General features: G+C 39.8%; 1 protein-coding gene across 5 annotated transcripts in view; it reads left to right on the forward strand.

Moving 5' to 3' along the window:
• The first annotated feature begins 5,131 nt into the window (after positions 1-5,131).
• MINDY3 (MINDY lysine 48 deubiquitinase 3) overlaps positions 5,132-13,857 on the forward strand; it is a 73,996-nt gene continuing 65,270 nt past the window's right edge. For 3 of the 5 annotated variants that reach the window (XR_002772470.1, XM_003786790.2, XM_023511335.1), the window contains exon 1: positions 5,132-5,459. Coding sequence is in view for 3 of the 5 variants with exons in the window: in XM_003786790.2 (XP_003786838.1) it covers positions 5,366-5,459 (94 nt within the window). In the remaining 2 variants the exon portion in view is untranslated. The remainder of the gene's footprint in view (positions 5,460-13,857) is intronic. The other 2 variants (XM_023511337.1, XM_023511336.1) reach the window with 1 other exon arrangement.

A 13,857-nucleotide genomic window follows, 5' to 3' on the forward strand; every position in this document is an offset into this window, starting at 1 on the left:
TATAGATGTCCAGCTTTTGATAAGATACAGTAAAAAACACAGCATTACTCTTAAGATACTCTATTTATTTTTTTATTTTGGAGACAGAGTCTTACTCTGTTGCTGTGAGTAGAGTGCCATGGGGTCATAGCTCACAGCAACCTCAAACTCTTGGGCTCAAGCAATCCTCTTGCCTCAGCCTCCCAAGTAGTTGGGACTTACAGGCACCTGCCACCATGCCCGGCTTTTAGGATATTCTTACAAACAAGTGTTTTGCCATCTAATTGATGTGTTCACATTAAATATGACCAAATCTTTACACCTAGAAGATATACATTTCAGTTTACAGAAAATACCAAAACCTGTAGTTAGGTACAAATCAAACAACCTCAGAAGGAAAAAATCATATACATTAAAAAAAAAAAAAAAGCAATGCTGTAAGGGAAAATTGATCCAGTCTCTTCAACAAATTAAAGTCATAGAAAAAGAAGAGAAAGGAGAAGTGTGTTCTACATTAAAATACTCTTTAGAGAAATGCTGTATATTGTCATTGATTAAATCATGGCCTGAAGAAATTAGCTGTAAAAGGCATTGTGGGACCAAATGGAGACGTCTGGATAGAGACTGATAGTAAATTGTTTTAGGGAATTATTGTTAATTTTGTTAGATGTAATAATGAGGTGGCTTTGTAGTAAAGATTTAATAATTAGAGATGCAAACTGAAATAATTAGGGGTAAATTGTTGTCCTATCTGTAATTAGTATTTTAAAATTTACCAAAACCAGATGAAACAAAAGATTTAATCATTAAATCTAGCTGACAGAAGTTTATTATACCTCTCCCTTCATTTTTTTTTTTTATGATTAACCTTTTTTATAAACTCAAGTTCTGAAAGATTAAAAACCAAAGAAAATAGAAGCAGCCAGGCTGGGGGCTCTGCTGTTTGTTTGGAAGGTGCTCCTATGAACAGGCCGCTGTCTGTTTAGGCTCCCATCCCACCTGAGGCTGCTTCCCAAGCCTGCAGAGTATGTCTAACAAAAGGTCTGGGGCAGAGGTCACTTACCTTTCAGTAAACATGGCCTGGACAGAGGCCATGCTGGTGACTGTGACTCTAATTGAACCAGGGAGCTAATGGTCATCCACATCTCCCTCCTCCTGTGCGACATTCCAACACCCACTTTGAGCCAAGCCAATTTGGACAGCTCCCGGTGAAGAAAACCAAGAAAATTGGGAACAGAGTCTGGGATTAAAAGAAAAGCAGTTTCAACTCGCGGGCCCACGTTGTATTTGACTACTGCGTAGTCAAACTGTAGAACAGTTTTTCCCAGCTGTCCAAGTCCATCCAGATTCTGAACTTTACCAACAGAAATTGTCATTCCTTTTTCAGAATGTGAAAGAAGTTTGGTATTATATAGTATTCCCCCCATTTGCTATAGAAAGTTTAACTTTCTGTAGTTTCAATTACCCACGGTCCAGTAGGCTGAGTATAATACAATAAGAGGTTTTGAGAGAGAGAAAGACCACATCCATGTATATTGTTATAATTGTTCTCTTTTTAGTTATCTTTGTTAATCTCTTGCTGTGACTCATCTATAAATTGGATGTCATCCTAGATATATATGTACAGGAGAAAAACATAAGACATACAGTTTGAGGAACCCTAACTCAGACATCCACATCCAAAATCCAAAATGCTCCAAAATCCCAACTTTTTTGAGCCACCACCATGATGTTCAAAGGTAATGCTCATTGTAGGGTTTCAGGTTCGGAATTTAGGGATTAGGGATGCTCGAGTGGTAAATATATTGCAAATATTATAAAATCTAAAAATCTCCAAATCTAAAATGCTTCTGGTCCATAGCATTTCAAATAAGGAATACGCCATCTGTGTAGGATTTGGTATTACCCCTGGTTTCAGGTATCTGTGGGGAGCTCTAGAACATAGGCCTTACAGATAAGGGTGGAATACCATTTTGGAAAAAACTAAGCAGCTCAATTTCATATGCATTTACTAGAGTCTCAACCTGTCCAGCAATGGGGATGTGAAAGAATCACAGTCAGGCCAGCCCCAGAAAAAAATACAGGTAGCCCTGGGAGAGAAAAAATCCTGAGTGTTAAAGGCAGAGTGTGCTATAGAAGTCCAGAGAAAATGCTAATTGCAAAACAAACTACGAGACAGGCTTTGAATAATGATAACTTTGCATTTCTCTTATTAATCTTTTTCTTTCTTGTCCTCTTGACAAAGGTCTCCTGTATTATGTTGTCTAGAAGTGATGATTGTGGGCAGATTTTTCTTGCTGCTATTCTAAAAGGGAAACTTTGTTCTTCTAAGTGTGATTTTGCTAAAGGCTTCTTTCACTTTGGGTCTGTGTATCGATGCTATTAGTCGCTACCTAGATCCTTTTCACTGAACCAGTCAGTGCAACTCTCCCCCAGCACCTGTCCATTCCTGACAGTTAAAGTTTACAACTGTCTCTTTCTGCAAAGAATTATCTTTGACCAAATTAGAGCCACAGGGACAACCCGCAGTAATAACTGACTGATGATTACATTACAAAGTCTGTCCACTTTGTAAATACCATTGAAATGTTGAAGATGGGGAAACAACGGGCTTGTATTTATGAATTGGCAACCTAAGACGTAACATGAAAGTCAAAAATTCTCCTTGGCGGCACTTAAAACAAATCAATAAAAACAAACATCATTGGACACAGTGGGAGAAACAGACCCAGCTGAAGGCCAGACATAGACTTTGTTTGTGATAGTAGCAGAACTTGAGAGAAAGCCTAATTTCCTTTGTCTCAGTCAGAGCCCTGATGATAAAGAATGGGATCTGTGACTAGAGATTGGAATATCTAGGCTCAGTTTCTATGTGTCCGTCCACAGATGAGTTGAGTGTCCTCCCAGCATGGCAGGTGGCCTCCCACAAAGAAAAAGAGCTGAGATACCAGAAAGAAACTGCAATACTTTTAATGACCTACTGTTGGAAATCACATACCATTACTTTCATGATATCATACTGATCACATAGATCAGCCCTTGTCAGCATGGGAAGGGACTATTCAGAGGCATGACCATCAAGGTGCATGGTCATTGAATGACACCTTGGAAGCTGGTATTAGCATGAGTTTGAAAGAAGCTGATTCCAACCTGCGTGGAGGACATCGAGGGGTTCAAGGCTTCAATGGAGAAAGAACCTGCAGATGTGGCGGAAAGCAAGAGAACTAGAATTAGAAGCAGAGCCTGAAGATGTAAATGAATTGCTGCAATCTCATGATCCATCTTGAATAGATGAAGGGTTGCTTCTTACGGATCAGCAAATAAAGTGATTTCTTGACGTGAAATCTACTCCTGGTAAAGATGCTGTGAACACTGTTGAAATGTCAACAAAGGATTGTTACATACACTTAGTTGATAAAGTAACTGCTGGACTGGAGAGGACTGATTCCAATTTTGAGAGATGTTCTTCTGTGGATAAAATGCCATCAAATAGCATCACATGCTCCAGAGAAATCTTTTGTGAAGGGAGAGTCAAGCAGTGCAACAAACTTCACTTCACTGTGATCTTATTTTAAGAAATTTCCCCAGCCACCCCAACCTTCGGCAACCACAACCCTGAATAGTCAGCAGTCATCAACACTGAATCAAGACCCTCCACCAGAAGAAAGATTATCAATCCCTGAAGGCTCAGATAGCTGTTAGCATGTTTTAGCAACAGAGTATTTTACATTAAGGAATGTATTTACATTGTTTTTAAGACATAATAGTATCTATTGCACACTTACTACACTGTAGAATATTATAAACATAACTTTTATATCCACTGGGAAACCAAAAAAATTGTATGACTTGCTTTATTGCAATATTCACTTTATTGCAATGCTGTGGACAGGATCCCACAGTTATCTCTAAGGTATGCCTGGATTTAAGACATCATGAAATTTTAAGATTTTGCATTAGTCAGCTATGGCTGCCATAATAAAATACTATAGACCGAGGGGCTTAAACAGGCCTCTCTTCCTGGCTTGTAGATGGCAACCTTTTTGCTGTGTCATTACACAGCCTTTCTTCTTTGTGTGTAGAGGGAGAAGAAAGCCCTCGTGTCGCCCTCCTTTTTCTAAGGCCACCGGTCCTGTTGAATGAGGGTGCCCAATACAGATACATTTGGGGTTAGGGCTTCAACATATGGATTTTGGAAAGGCACAATTCAATACATTGCAACCTCCATCCTAATAAGATTTGACTCATTTTTCTCCACAAATTCAGAATTATGCCACAAAAGTATTTTATACCTCAAACACACATCCACTCCTTCTTCTTTATCAAAAGTCTATCCAGCTCAAACTTTTATGAAGTCTTCTCTGAAGTTTTCCCAGGCATACAAAAGTCTCCTTAAAGAACACCCCCCCCAAAAAACCCATCTTTTAAAAAAAATCAGATTTTGCCCTTCTGTTTTAAATTTAACTATCAAGCAATACAAGCTCTCCTTTTTTAAGCTGCAGAAATATAAGTTTCACTTAAACTAAATTTATCTCATTGCTGCCCAATGTCTAAAACCTGGATTTTAGTCCAGGAGTTACCCTCACGCCCGCCCTACAGTCTCAAAAATTGGTGATGAAATTGCTATAACATTTACAGACAGGTTGCTTTGAATCTTTTCCCTACAAATAGCTTTACAATTCTGCAGTTACATCTAGTAGAAGCATTTCTAATGCATATCACGTCCCGGTCTCTGGCATTCTTTAGGTGCTAGCTGGCTTGACTCTGTATGATTTATAGAACCACGTAGGCGGACAGCCTCTAACTTATGAGTAGCTTTTTGCACAGGCAAGGACGTTGCTACCTCCCCGCGATTCATTCTCTGCTTTTTAGTCTTAGTTTTGCAAAATCAATAATATGCTTTAAGATGGGCGTATGTTCCAGCCACTAGGGCTGGGATCTCAGGCTCCAAGCTGAGACCGGATCAGCCCCTAAGGGAAGGGAGTATTCCAGGAAAGCCGAAAATACACCTACGCCCAAATGACACGCCCTCCAACTAAAGAAACGGGAAAAGACCACCCGGAAACCCCACAGGCCTCTTGCACCGCCTCCCGCGGCTTTTCCCCGCCCCACTTCCGCTTCCGGGGAGTGACGCGGGCCCGGGGTTTGGGGCGGAGCCGGAAGTGGTCCCAGCACTTCCGGTAGGGGAAACTCCTAGCTGCCGCTGCGATCCGGCTTGACAGGCGCGGTCCTTGGAAATACCTGTCTCCCCCTTGGCCTTCCTGCCCTCCAACCTTCCGACGCGTCTGCCGCTGCCGTCCCACCACTCCTGTCCCCGAGGTCGCCCCTTCCCCATGTTCCGGGGCAGGAGTCCTGACCGCCAAGACCCGCCCGCCGGTTCCCCATCATGTCCGAACTGACTAAAGAGCTGATGGAGCTGGTGTGGGGCACCAAGAGCAGCCCCGGCCTCTCGGATACCATCTTCTGCCGCTGGACGCAAGGTACCCCGGCTGGTCTCGCCCTGGGGCCGCCGCTTCCTTTGCCCTGCGCGAGTGTGGCGGTGGCGCCTCTAGCTCCAGCCCCTCGCGTGCCTGGCACTTGGTCCCAGGTCCCGTTCGCAGCGCTGAAATGGGACTTTCTGGACACACCCTGCCAGCCTTAGGGGGAGAGGTTGAGTAGGAGGATGGTCGCAGTTGTTCACTAAAGACCCGGAGCGCCTCCTTCACTCTCCGGGCTGCCCTTCAGCTGGGCAGAAAGGGGCGACCCGTTGTTGGGTTGACACTGAAGACTTTACGCCTCTTATATAGGTGTTTGGTCTGTTTTTGGACAGAGGAACGTGCAGGGGAAAGTCAAGGTGGCTAATTCCAGAAAGCAGTTTTGTTGTTTGTATTGGCATTACGTGGTTAGGCGTGGTGCCCGGCGTATAAACACAATGTTGCAGGCTACGGAGTTGGCCCAAATTATCCTCGGTTTTCAGAGGGTTTAGTATCTGTTACAGTTAAAAAGGAATGTGGATCACAGCATTTCCTCTGCTGGTCTACTGTAACTTAGACAAGATTTTTACTTACATAAGATTTATTAATACTACAGACGTCAAATAACTTTATTGAATTTCTGTGCTGTGCCAGGATCTGAGCTGGGCGCCTTATACTGATAATTATGCCTAATACCTAAGATTTGATTAGGTATTAGCTGCAAATTTCGGATTAATGTGACTTTAGAAAAGTCACGGTGAGGTTAAGATCATAGCTTTTGGAGTCAGAAGGATCCATCATGTAGGTGTGCAAAGCACTATTATTAACACGTTTATTTAGTATATACCTGTTCCCAAAGGATTTAGGGACTTGTGGGATAATAAATATAAATCCCTATTTCAGAATGTAGATTTTAGATCAAAAGTTCAGGATTTAAGTCATCTCTTTTTCCCTTCCATATATGTCTCTGTTTGGAGCTAATAAAATTAAAAATCATCATGTATTACAGTCAGTGGGGTTGTTCAGGTCACTATTGTTTTGCACACGAGAAAAATGAGTCATAAAGGTAAATGACTGGACCAGGTTGCAGAAATTGAGAGACCTGGGAGTCAATTCCAAGCTTCAGACTCCTAATGCGGCTGTTTTCATTATTTTTCTTTGAGTTTCTGAACGCTACATGTAATCACTTTGGCTCTTCTTACATGTTATGTCAGTTAACTAATCTTGGGCACTGGCTGCATTTGCAGATTTTTCTTTTAAAACTTCCCACTTTATTTATCTTAGTAGTGAGTGGCTCTAAAATACAAGCGTGAAGGATTAAGAAAAATTTTTATTGTAATCAGTTAAAGTTTATTAAATATTTCACAATGTAGCCTTCTATATGTTTATACTTTGATGGAAATTCAAAGAAGACTCAGGCAGTTCTAATAATGATTAACAGCCCATGTTTGGAGTAGGCCTACTTCGGTTGTACTTTGATATTACTGAACTAAAGGGTCATTTCCCTTCTCTGTAAAATGCAGATATAGTAATAGTGCCAACTTTAGAGGGCACTAAAGTTTCAATCAACACCATTTCAAAATACAGGATTGCTTTCTTTTGCTTTTCAGAGAGTGTAGTTATGTTGTGGATATGTAATTCTTCAAGCTCTTACATTGATCAATATTTTAAGGCAACCAAACATGTACTATTCGCTCTCTGAATCAGGGAAGTGCTGTTGCAGCTTTTGGTATTATGTTAACTGTTACCTTATGCATTTGTTCATTCCTAGCGGCCATTGCTGAGTAACACTGTAAGTCGTTTGGGATTGTGGGAAGAGGCACAAGACACTGTTTTGCTGCATTAGGAATGTGACATCAACTCTGGCGTAGTTTCCTAGTTGTTTCCTAGTCTGCAACTGTGCTTTGAACTGAACACTGCAATCTCAGTCTGTTGGAAGCAAGATACAGGTGTAAAATTCGGAGTAAATATAAATTTATATCTAAAGGATATTCTATTGAGGCTCTTGTGGCTCAAGGAGGGGGGCGCCGGCCCCATGTACTGGAGATGGTGGGTTCAAACCCAGCCCCAGCCAAAAACTGCAACAAAAAAAAAAAAAAAAGAAAGAAAGAAAGAAAAAAAAAATTACATCAGTCAAGTTAAAATTATTTTGATATGTTGTTAAAACAGTGAGCTGGAGGAATGACACATAGTTGATTTGGCAATTTTAGATAATTCTTTCCCACAAATCCCTCTTCTTTAAAAAAAAAATATGGAGTGAGTTTTTTTGTGTTTTTTATTTGGTTTTTTTAAGCTACGGAAGTCAAAAATAAATACTTAAAAAATGCTCTAGGCAATTAAGCAGAAAGAAAGCAGGGAGGAGTTGAGAATACATTTTCAAGTTGTAAAAAAATAAGAAAGGGCAGCACCTATGGCTTTCATTTTAAAAGTAATAAGCCACATGATTGAAGGATTTGAAGTTTCTTTTCTTTTTCTTTTTTTTTTTTTAAGAGACAGAGTCTCATTTTGTCATCCTCAGTAGAGTGCTGAGGCATCACAGCTTACAGCAACCTCCAGCTCTTGGGCTTAGGTGAGTCTCCTGCCTCAGCCTCCCGAGTAGCTGGAATTATAGGCACCCACCACAGCGCCTGGCTATTTTTTTTGTTGCAGTTTGGCCAGGGTGGGTTTCAACCCACCACCCTCACTGAGCCATAGGTGCTGCCCTTTTTTATTTTTATTTTTTTTTTACAACTTAAAAATGTATTCTCAACTCCTCCCTGCTTTCCTTAGGCTTCATTGCCTAAAGCGTTTTTTCTTAAGTATTTAATTTTCACTTCCGTAACTTCCTAGCACACTTACTCTTTCTTCCTTCTTCACACAAACTATACCAGTGTTCCAGGCCCTTCTTCAGTAGGGTGGGAAGAAAGACAAACAATCAACATAATGTAGTGTAAGTTTAGAGCATAAATAGTGACAAGGTGAGGGAATAGGGAGGCCGAGGCTGGGATGGCCTGCGTAGGCCTCGGTTTTTTGTTTTTGTTTTTTTTTTTAAGTTTCTGATTAACATGAGGGGACATACAATGAGGTTACATTGTTCGCATTTGCAAGGTAAAGTCAGGTGTAGTTGTGCCCTTCACCCAGGAAGTGCGCCATACACTGGCACTTTGTTCCCGGTGGGCAGGAACCTGCTGGTTTAATTGAGTTTTTCCATTGATCAAGGACATCTTGCTGTTAATCTACAAGTTTCAAATGAGCATTGAGTACATGTGATGCTTTCTTTTCCATTCTAGTGATACATAGGGGAGTGTTCTCTAATCCATCCTATTTTAGAGTGTTCTCTAAATCATCCTCATGAGTTTTATTGCTCTTTTTTGGTTGATTTGCTTTACGTTCTGGTTATTAGCTCTCTGTCACTTTTGTAACATGCAAATACTTTCTCCCATTCTGAATTTCATATTGTGACAAAAAATACAAAATCTCCATCTTTTCTATGGCCGAATAGTTATCCAGGAAATACATACCCCACAGTTTATTAATCCACTCATGGGTTGAAGGGCTCTTGAGTTGTTCCCACATCTTTGCAGTTGTAAATTGGCCTGCTACGAACATTCCAGTACATATGTCCTTATAGTAAAATGACATTTTTTTCTTTGGGGTAGATATTTAGTAATGCAGGATAATGGAAGGTCTTTAGTTCTTTGAGGACTCCCCATACTTCTTCTCAAAAAGGCGGTACTAGTTTGCAGTCCGACCGACGAGCAGGTGTGTCCCCGTCACTCTGCACCCGTGCCAGCATCTCTTGCTTCAGGACCCTGTGATGTGGGCCTTTTTCACTGGGGTTAGGCGATACCTCAAAGTGGTTTTGAGGTCAAAACCATAATAATAATTAGAGACAATGAGCATTTTTCATGAGTTTGGTGGCCATTTGACTGTCTTCGTGAACAAAGATCTGTTCGTGTTTAATGAGTTTCCTTGCTCTTTTTTTGGTTGATTTGCTTACATTCTGGTTATTAGCTCTTTGTCACTTTTATAACATGCAAATACTTTCTCCCATTCTGAAGATTGTCTCTATGCTTTGCTGATTGTGTCCTTATCTGTGCAGAAACTTTTTAACTTGATAAAGTCCCATCTATTTTTGTTGTTGCTACAGTTGCCTTTCTTGCTCATAAATTCTTTCCCAAGATCAATATTTCTCCCTCTTTCTTGTAGATTTTTTACTGTTTAAGTTTTCTGTCTTAGGTTTACTTCTTTTATCCATTGGTAGGCCTCATTTCAAGATTTGAGCTGACACTTGGAGTCGCTTAGCTAGTCATGCAGCCATTTGAAGAAAAAGTGTTTCCAAGCAGAGGGAATGGCTGTTATAAAAAAGCTTCATGCAAAATATGCCTGGCCTATTGTTCAAGGAACAGGAAGGTGGTTAGTGTAGCTGGAGAGGGAGTGAAAGAAGGAGAGAATAATAAAGGATCATGTAAGAAATAATATAGCCTCATACCATAAAAGCTTTCTAGGCTGTTCTAAAACCCTTGACTCTTACTCTCAATGAAGTGGAGTCATTGGAAAGTTTGGCGCAGAGGGGAGACATGATCTGACATAGTTTTAAAGGATTGATCTAGCTGCTGTGTTTGAAGATAGACTGTAGTTGATTAAATGAGACAGCCAAGATCAGACCAGAGCTGCCATAATCCAGGGGAGAAAAGGTGGCTGGTACCAGGGTCTAGTACAGGAGACAGTAGGAAGAGGTCAGGTTGACCACAGTCCAGCATAAGCAAAACAAGAATTGAATTCAGAAGTAGTACTAGATGAAAACATTTTGACTTCCTGGGAATCTATTTTCTATTCAGTATTGATTATCTAGCTCAGCGTTGGCAAACTTCTGTGAAGGGCCTGTGGCCTCGATTGTCTCGTCTCAATACTCACCTGTGCTGTTGCAGCAAAAACCAGCCATACTTAGTGTGAGTGTGGCTATGTTCCAGAGGTTCTTTATAAAAGCAGATGAGGACTGTCATTTGCCAATCCCTGATTTCTTTTTTTTTCTTTCTGAAAGCATTAAATATTTTGTTTCACCCAAAGATCGATCAGAAAGAGAGAAATTCAGTTTTGCTCTTTGTAACAGTGTGGATTTTTTGTGGGGGTTGTGAGAGGTGTAGTTGATTAAAAGTAGAGTTTTGGGCTTTGAGTATAGGACAGTTTTTAAACAATCTGAAAAACATGAGATTTAACAAATACCAGGAAAAATGGATTAATTAAAATACAGATACTGGGTCAGCACCCATAGTACAGTGGTTATGGCGCCAGTTACATACACTGAGGTTGGGGTGTTTGACCTGGCCTGGGCCAACTAAAACAACAATGACAACTGCAACAACAACAACAACAAATAGCTGGGCGTTGTGGTGGGTACCTGTAGTCCCATCTACTTGGGAGACTGAGGCAAGGGAATCACTTAAGCCCAAGAGTTGAAGGTTGCTATGAGCTGTGATGCCATAGCACTCTACCCAGGGCAACAAAGTGAGACTCTGTCTAAAAAAAATAAAATAAAATACAAATACAAAATACATCATGAGTTAATACATTTGGCTTAAAGTTCAAAAATGTTTGGATGTATAGTATAATGTGATTTAACATTTTACCAAAATAATAAAATGATATATTAGCATTGTTAATTTTTTTCCAAGGTGAGGCTAATACTGTGGATTACATTTCATAGATTTTTGTTGTTAGAAGCCTTTTATTTTACTGAAGTATAGATTTTACTTTCCACAACATACCTAAATCATAATCTGCCTTATACCCAATTTTTTAAAATCCACAATTTGTAAGCATGTACAACTAAGTTCGTTTCTTAGTACTTTGAATGCGTAATGTGATTTTTTAGTCAAAGAGTTCAAAGTATCTAAATGTCTTAACATTTATTTAATGCTTTATGGTTTAAAAAAATCTTATTTATCCTTTTAACAACCCTGAAAGATACCAGAGGTCTAGTGCAGTTATCCTCCATTTTGGTTGGGGGACTAAGGTTCATTTCAGATATTTGACTCAAGCAAGATGTTCTAACTTGTAATAGTCAAATTACTAATTTGAATAATATATCTATGGATAGCAATAAATATGAAAATAAGAGACTGGAAAATTGCAGAGGTTCATGGCTGAGGTTTAAACTGGTTATGGGCTATAAAATGTGAAACTGGGAAAGACTTTTGTGATCTGTAGTACTGTGGGATGTGATACAAAACTGTGTATTTAAGATAAGATGCTTTAGGGGCTAATTTCAAATCCAGTCAGAAAAACAGCCATTTTGTAATATGCTAATTCCTTTAAAAATAGGAAATAATTTGGGTAGAGAATATGTGGCAAGAAAAATAGCTCTGTGTTCTAAGAAATTTAAACTCAGGTTAAGTCCTTTTAAGATAAGAAGCCTACTTAGTATAGTCCTGGATTAGGATAGGATATTTAATTTTCATTTAGCTGACACAGGCTAATAGCCTTTGTCCATTATTGATTGCCACCCTCAGACTCCCGTACGCGGGAATTTCACAGCATTTGGCAGAAAGCACATCTTACTAGACTGCTCTAGAGGAGATTTAATGTTCAGGAAGCAAAAACAACTCAGTAAAATGCACTTCTGAGTCGAAGACCCACCCTGGATCTTGAAAATTTCATTACATTATTAGAAAGATTCCAATACTAATTCACATTTATTTCATACACTGAAAATTTTGGCAGAGCCTTTTTCCTCTGCACTTGGGTACAACACCAGAGGCCCCTTCTCATTCCTGTAGGAGGAGAGCTGGGCAAGCAGTGAGGGCCTCTTGGCTTCCTCTCTTGTCCCTGCATTGATCCTTAGAGTTCCCTGTCTGAATGTGATAACCAGCACCCTCAGTGCCCACTGCCCTCATTGTCTTGCTTTAATCCACCTTCACCTATTTCTAGTTCTCCACTTTCATTGATCTCCCACTGCTGTGTATTGCTGGAGAAAATCGTGTCCAGCACCACCTCAAATGTAATAATTGAACCTTAGCCCAACCCTCCGTGCTTTTAGTTCTTTATCAGTTTCTCATAAGTTTTTTGGAATTAGTGTTTTCCTCAATTCTCTGCCCTCTCATTCTCCTTACTCTCAGTAAGTAGCATCTTTCCACTTCCTCTTTGCCTGTATTAACTCACAGGCTTCCTAGGATTTACTGCTTCTCCTGTATCTGTGGCTCTCAAGGTTTTTGAACTCAAGAGCCCATTATGCTCTTAAATATTAAGCACCTTAGTGTGAAAAATAAAGAACCAGAACCTCTGGTCTTGATTTTTGCAAATATCTTTAACGTTTAGCTTGTAAGAAGATAGCTATGTTCTCACGTTGGCCTCTGTTCAGTCTGTTCCAATATGTTGTTTTGGTTGAAGTGTACGCAGGCAAATTGGGCCTCATTTGATGGGAAAGGGTATAAGTGGCCTTTTCAGATAATTGTGGATTTCCTTCCTTGATAGCACACCCAAACTTAACAAGCGGTGGTGTTGGAGAGATTAGTTGCACTATAGAATCTGAAGCCACATCAGTGAACTCTTCATACTCTTAAGTTGAAATCATGGATTTCTCTTGTACTCTGAATAGATTTCTCACCTGTGCATCACTTTGTAACATTTGGAAATTTGTGGTCTCCTGGTTTATGACAACCTTCCAAAAGTTAATGTATTTCATTATATGATATCAATAGTCACATTTGTTACTGTTACCGTTCATCTTATCAGCAGGACAGCAGACAACTCAAGTTTTCCAAATAATTATTTGAAAACTTAAAATTTTACCACTGGCAAAAATATTGTCTTTGTTTTTTTGGTTTTTGGGTTTTTTGAAAGTGTCAATTTCATTTACCTCATTTTTGTGAAAAATGTCAGTTACCTAAGTCTGAATCATTGTAGTTTATAGATAATTCTTCAAAGCACAATTAGCACCCCATTTAGAAAAACAACTAGTTCAATTTGTAATTCAAGAAACTATACATGTTTTTCTTTGAGACGACCATCAACCATTGTATTATACTTTGGTTTATAGCAAAAATGCTTCATGGGTAGTTTCCATTTTTGTCCCACAGAATATTAAAAAGCGATGTTGCATTCAAGGTCAAGATTTATTATAAAATTAGTTTTTACTGCCTCATCAGTAAGGAGATTCTTAAAGCGACTCTGTGGGTGTGTGAGGGTGCTGTCTAGGGTGATTACTAGGGCTGCTGGATGGCAGCGCCTTGATGTGTACCAAGAAACCACCTTAAATTTGTGCCATTGCTGTTGATGTCAACATAGTGAAAAGTGCAACAATGTCTAAAAATCAGCACCCTGAAAGGCTTCCCAGGACCTCAGGGATCTGTGGGCTGCATTCCAGAACTTTTCTCAGTTCTCAGCTCTCTCAGAACTTGGAGACCTTATACTTTCTCCTTTCTCTATATCACTTTTCCTTTTTTTT

Source organism: Otolemur garnettii, unplaced genomic scaffold, assembly GCF_000181295.1.
Source record: "Otolemur garnettii isolate 467f Iridium unplaced genomic scaffold, OtoGar3 scaffold00019, whole genome shotgun sequence".
In the NCBI taxonomy this organism is placed as follows: domain Eukaryota; kingdom Metazoa; phylum Chordata; class Mammalia; order Primates; family Galagidae; genus Otolemur; species Otolemur garnettii.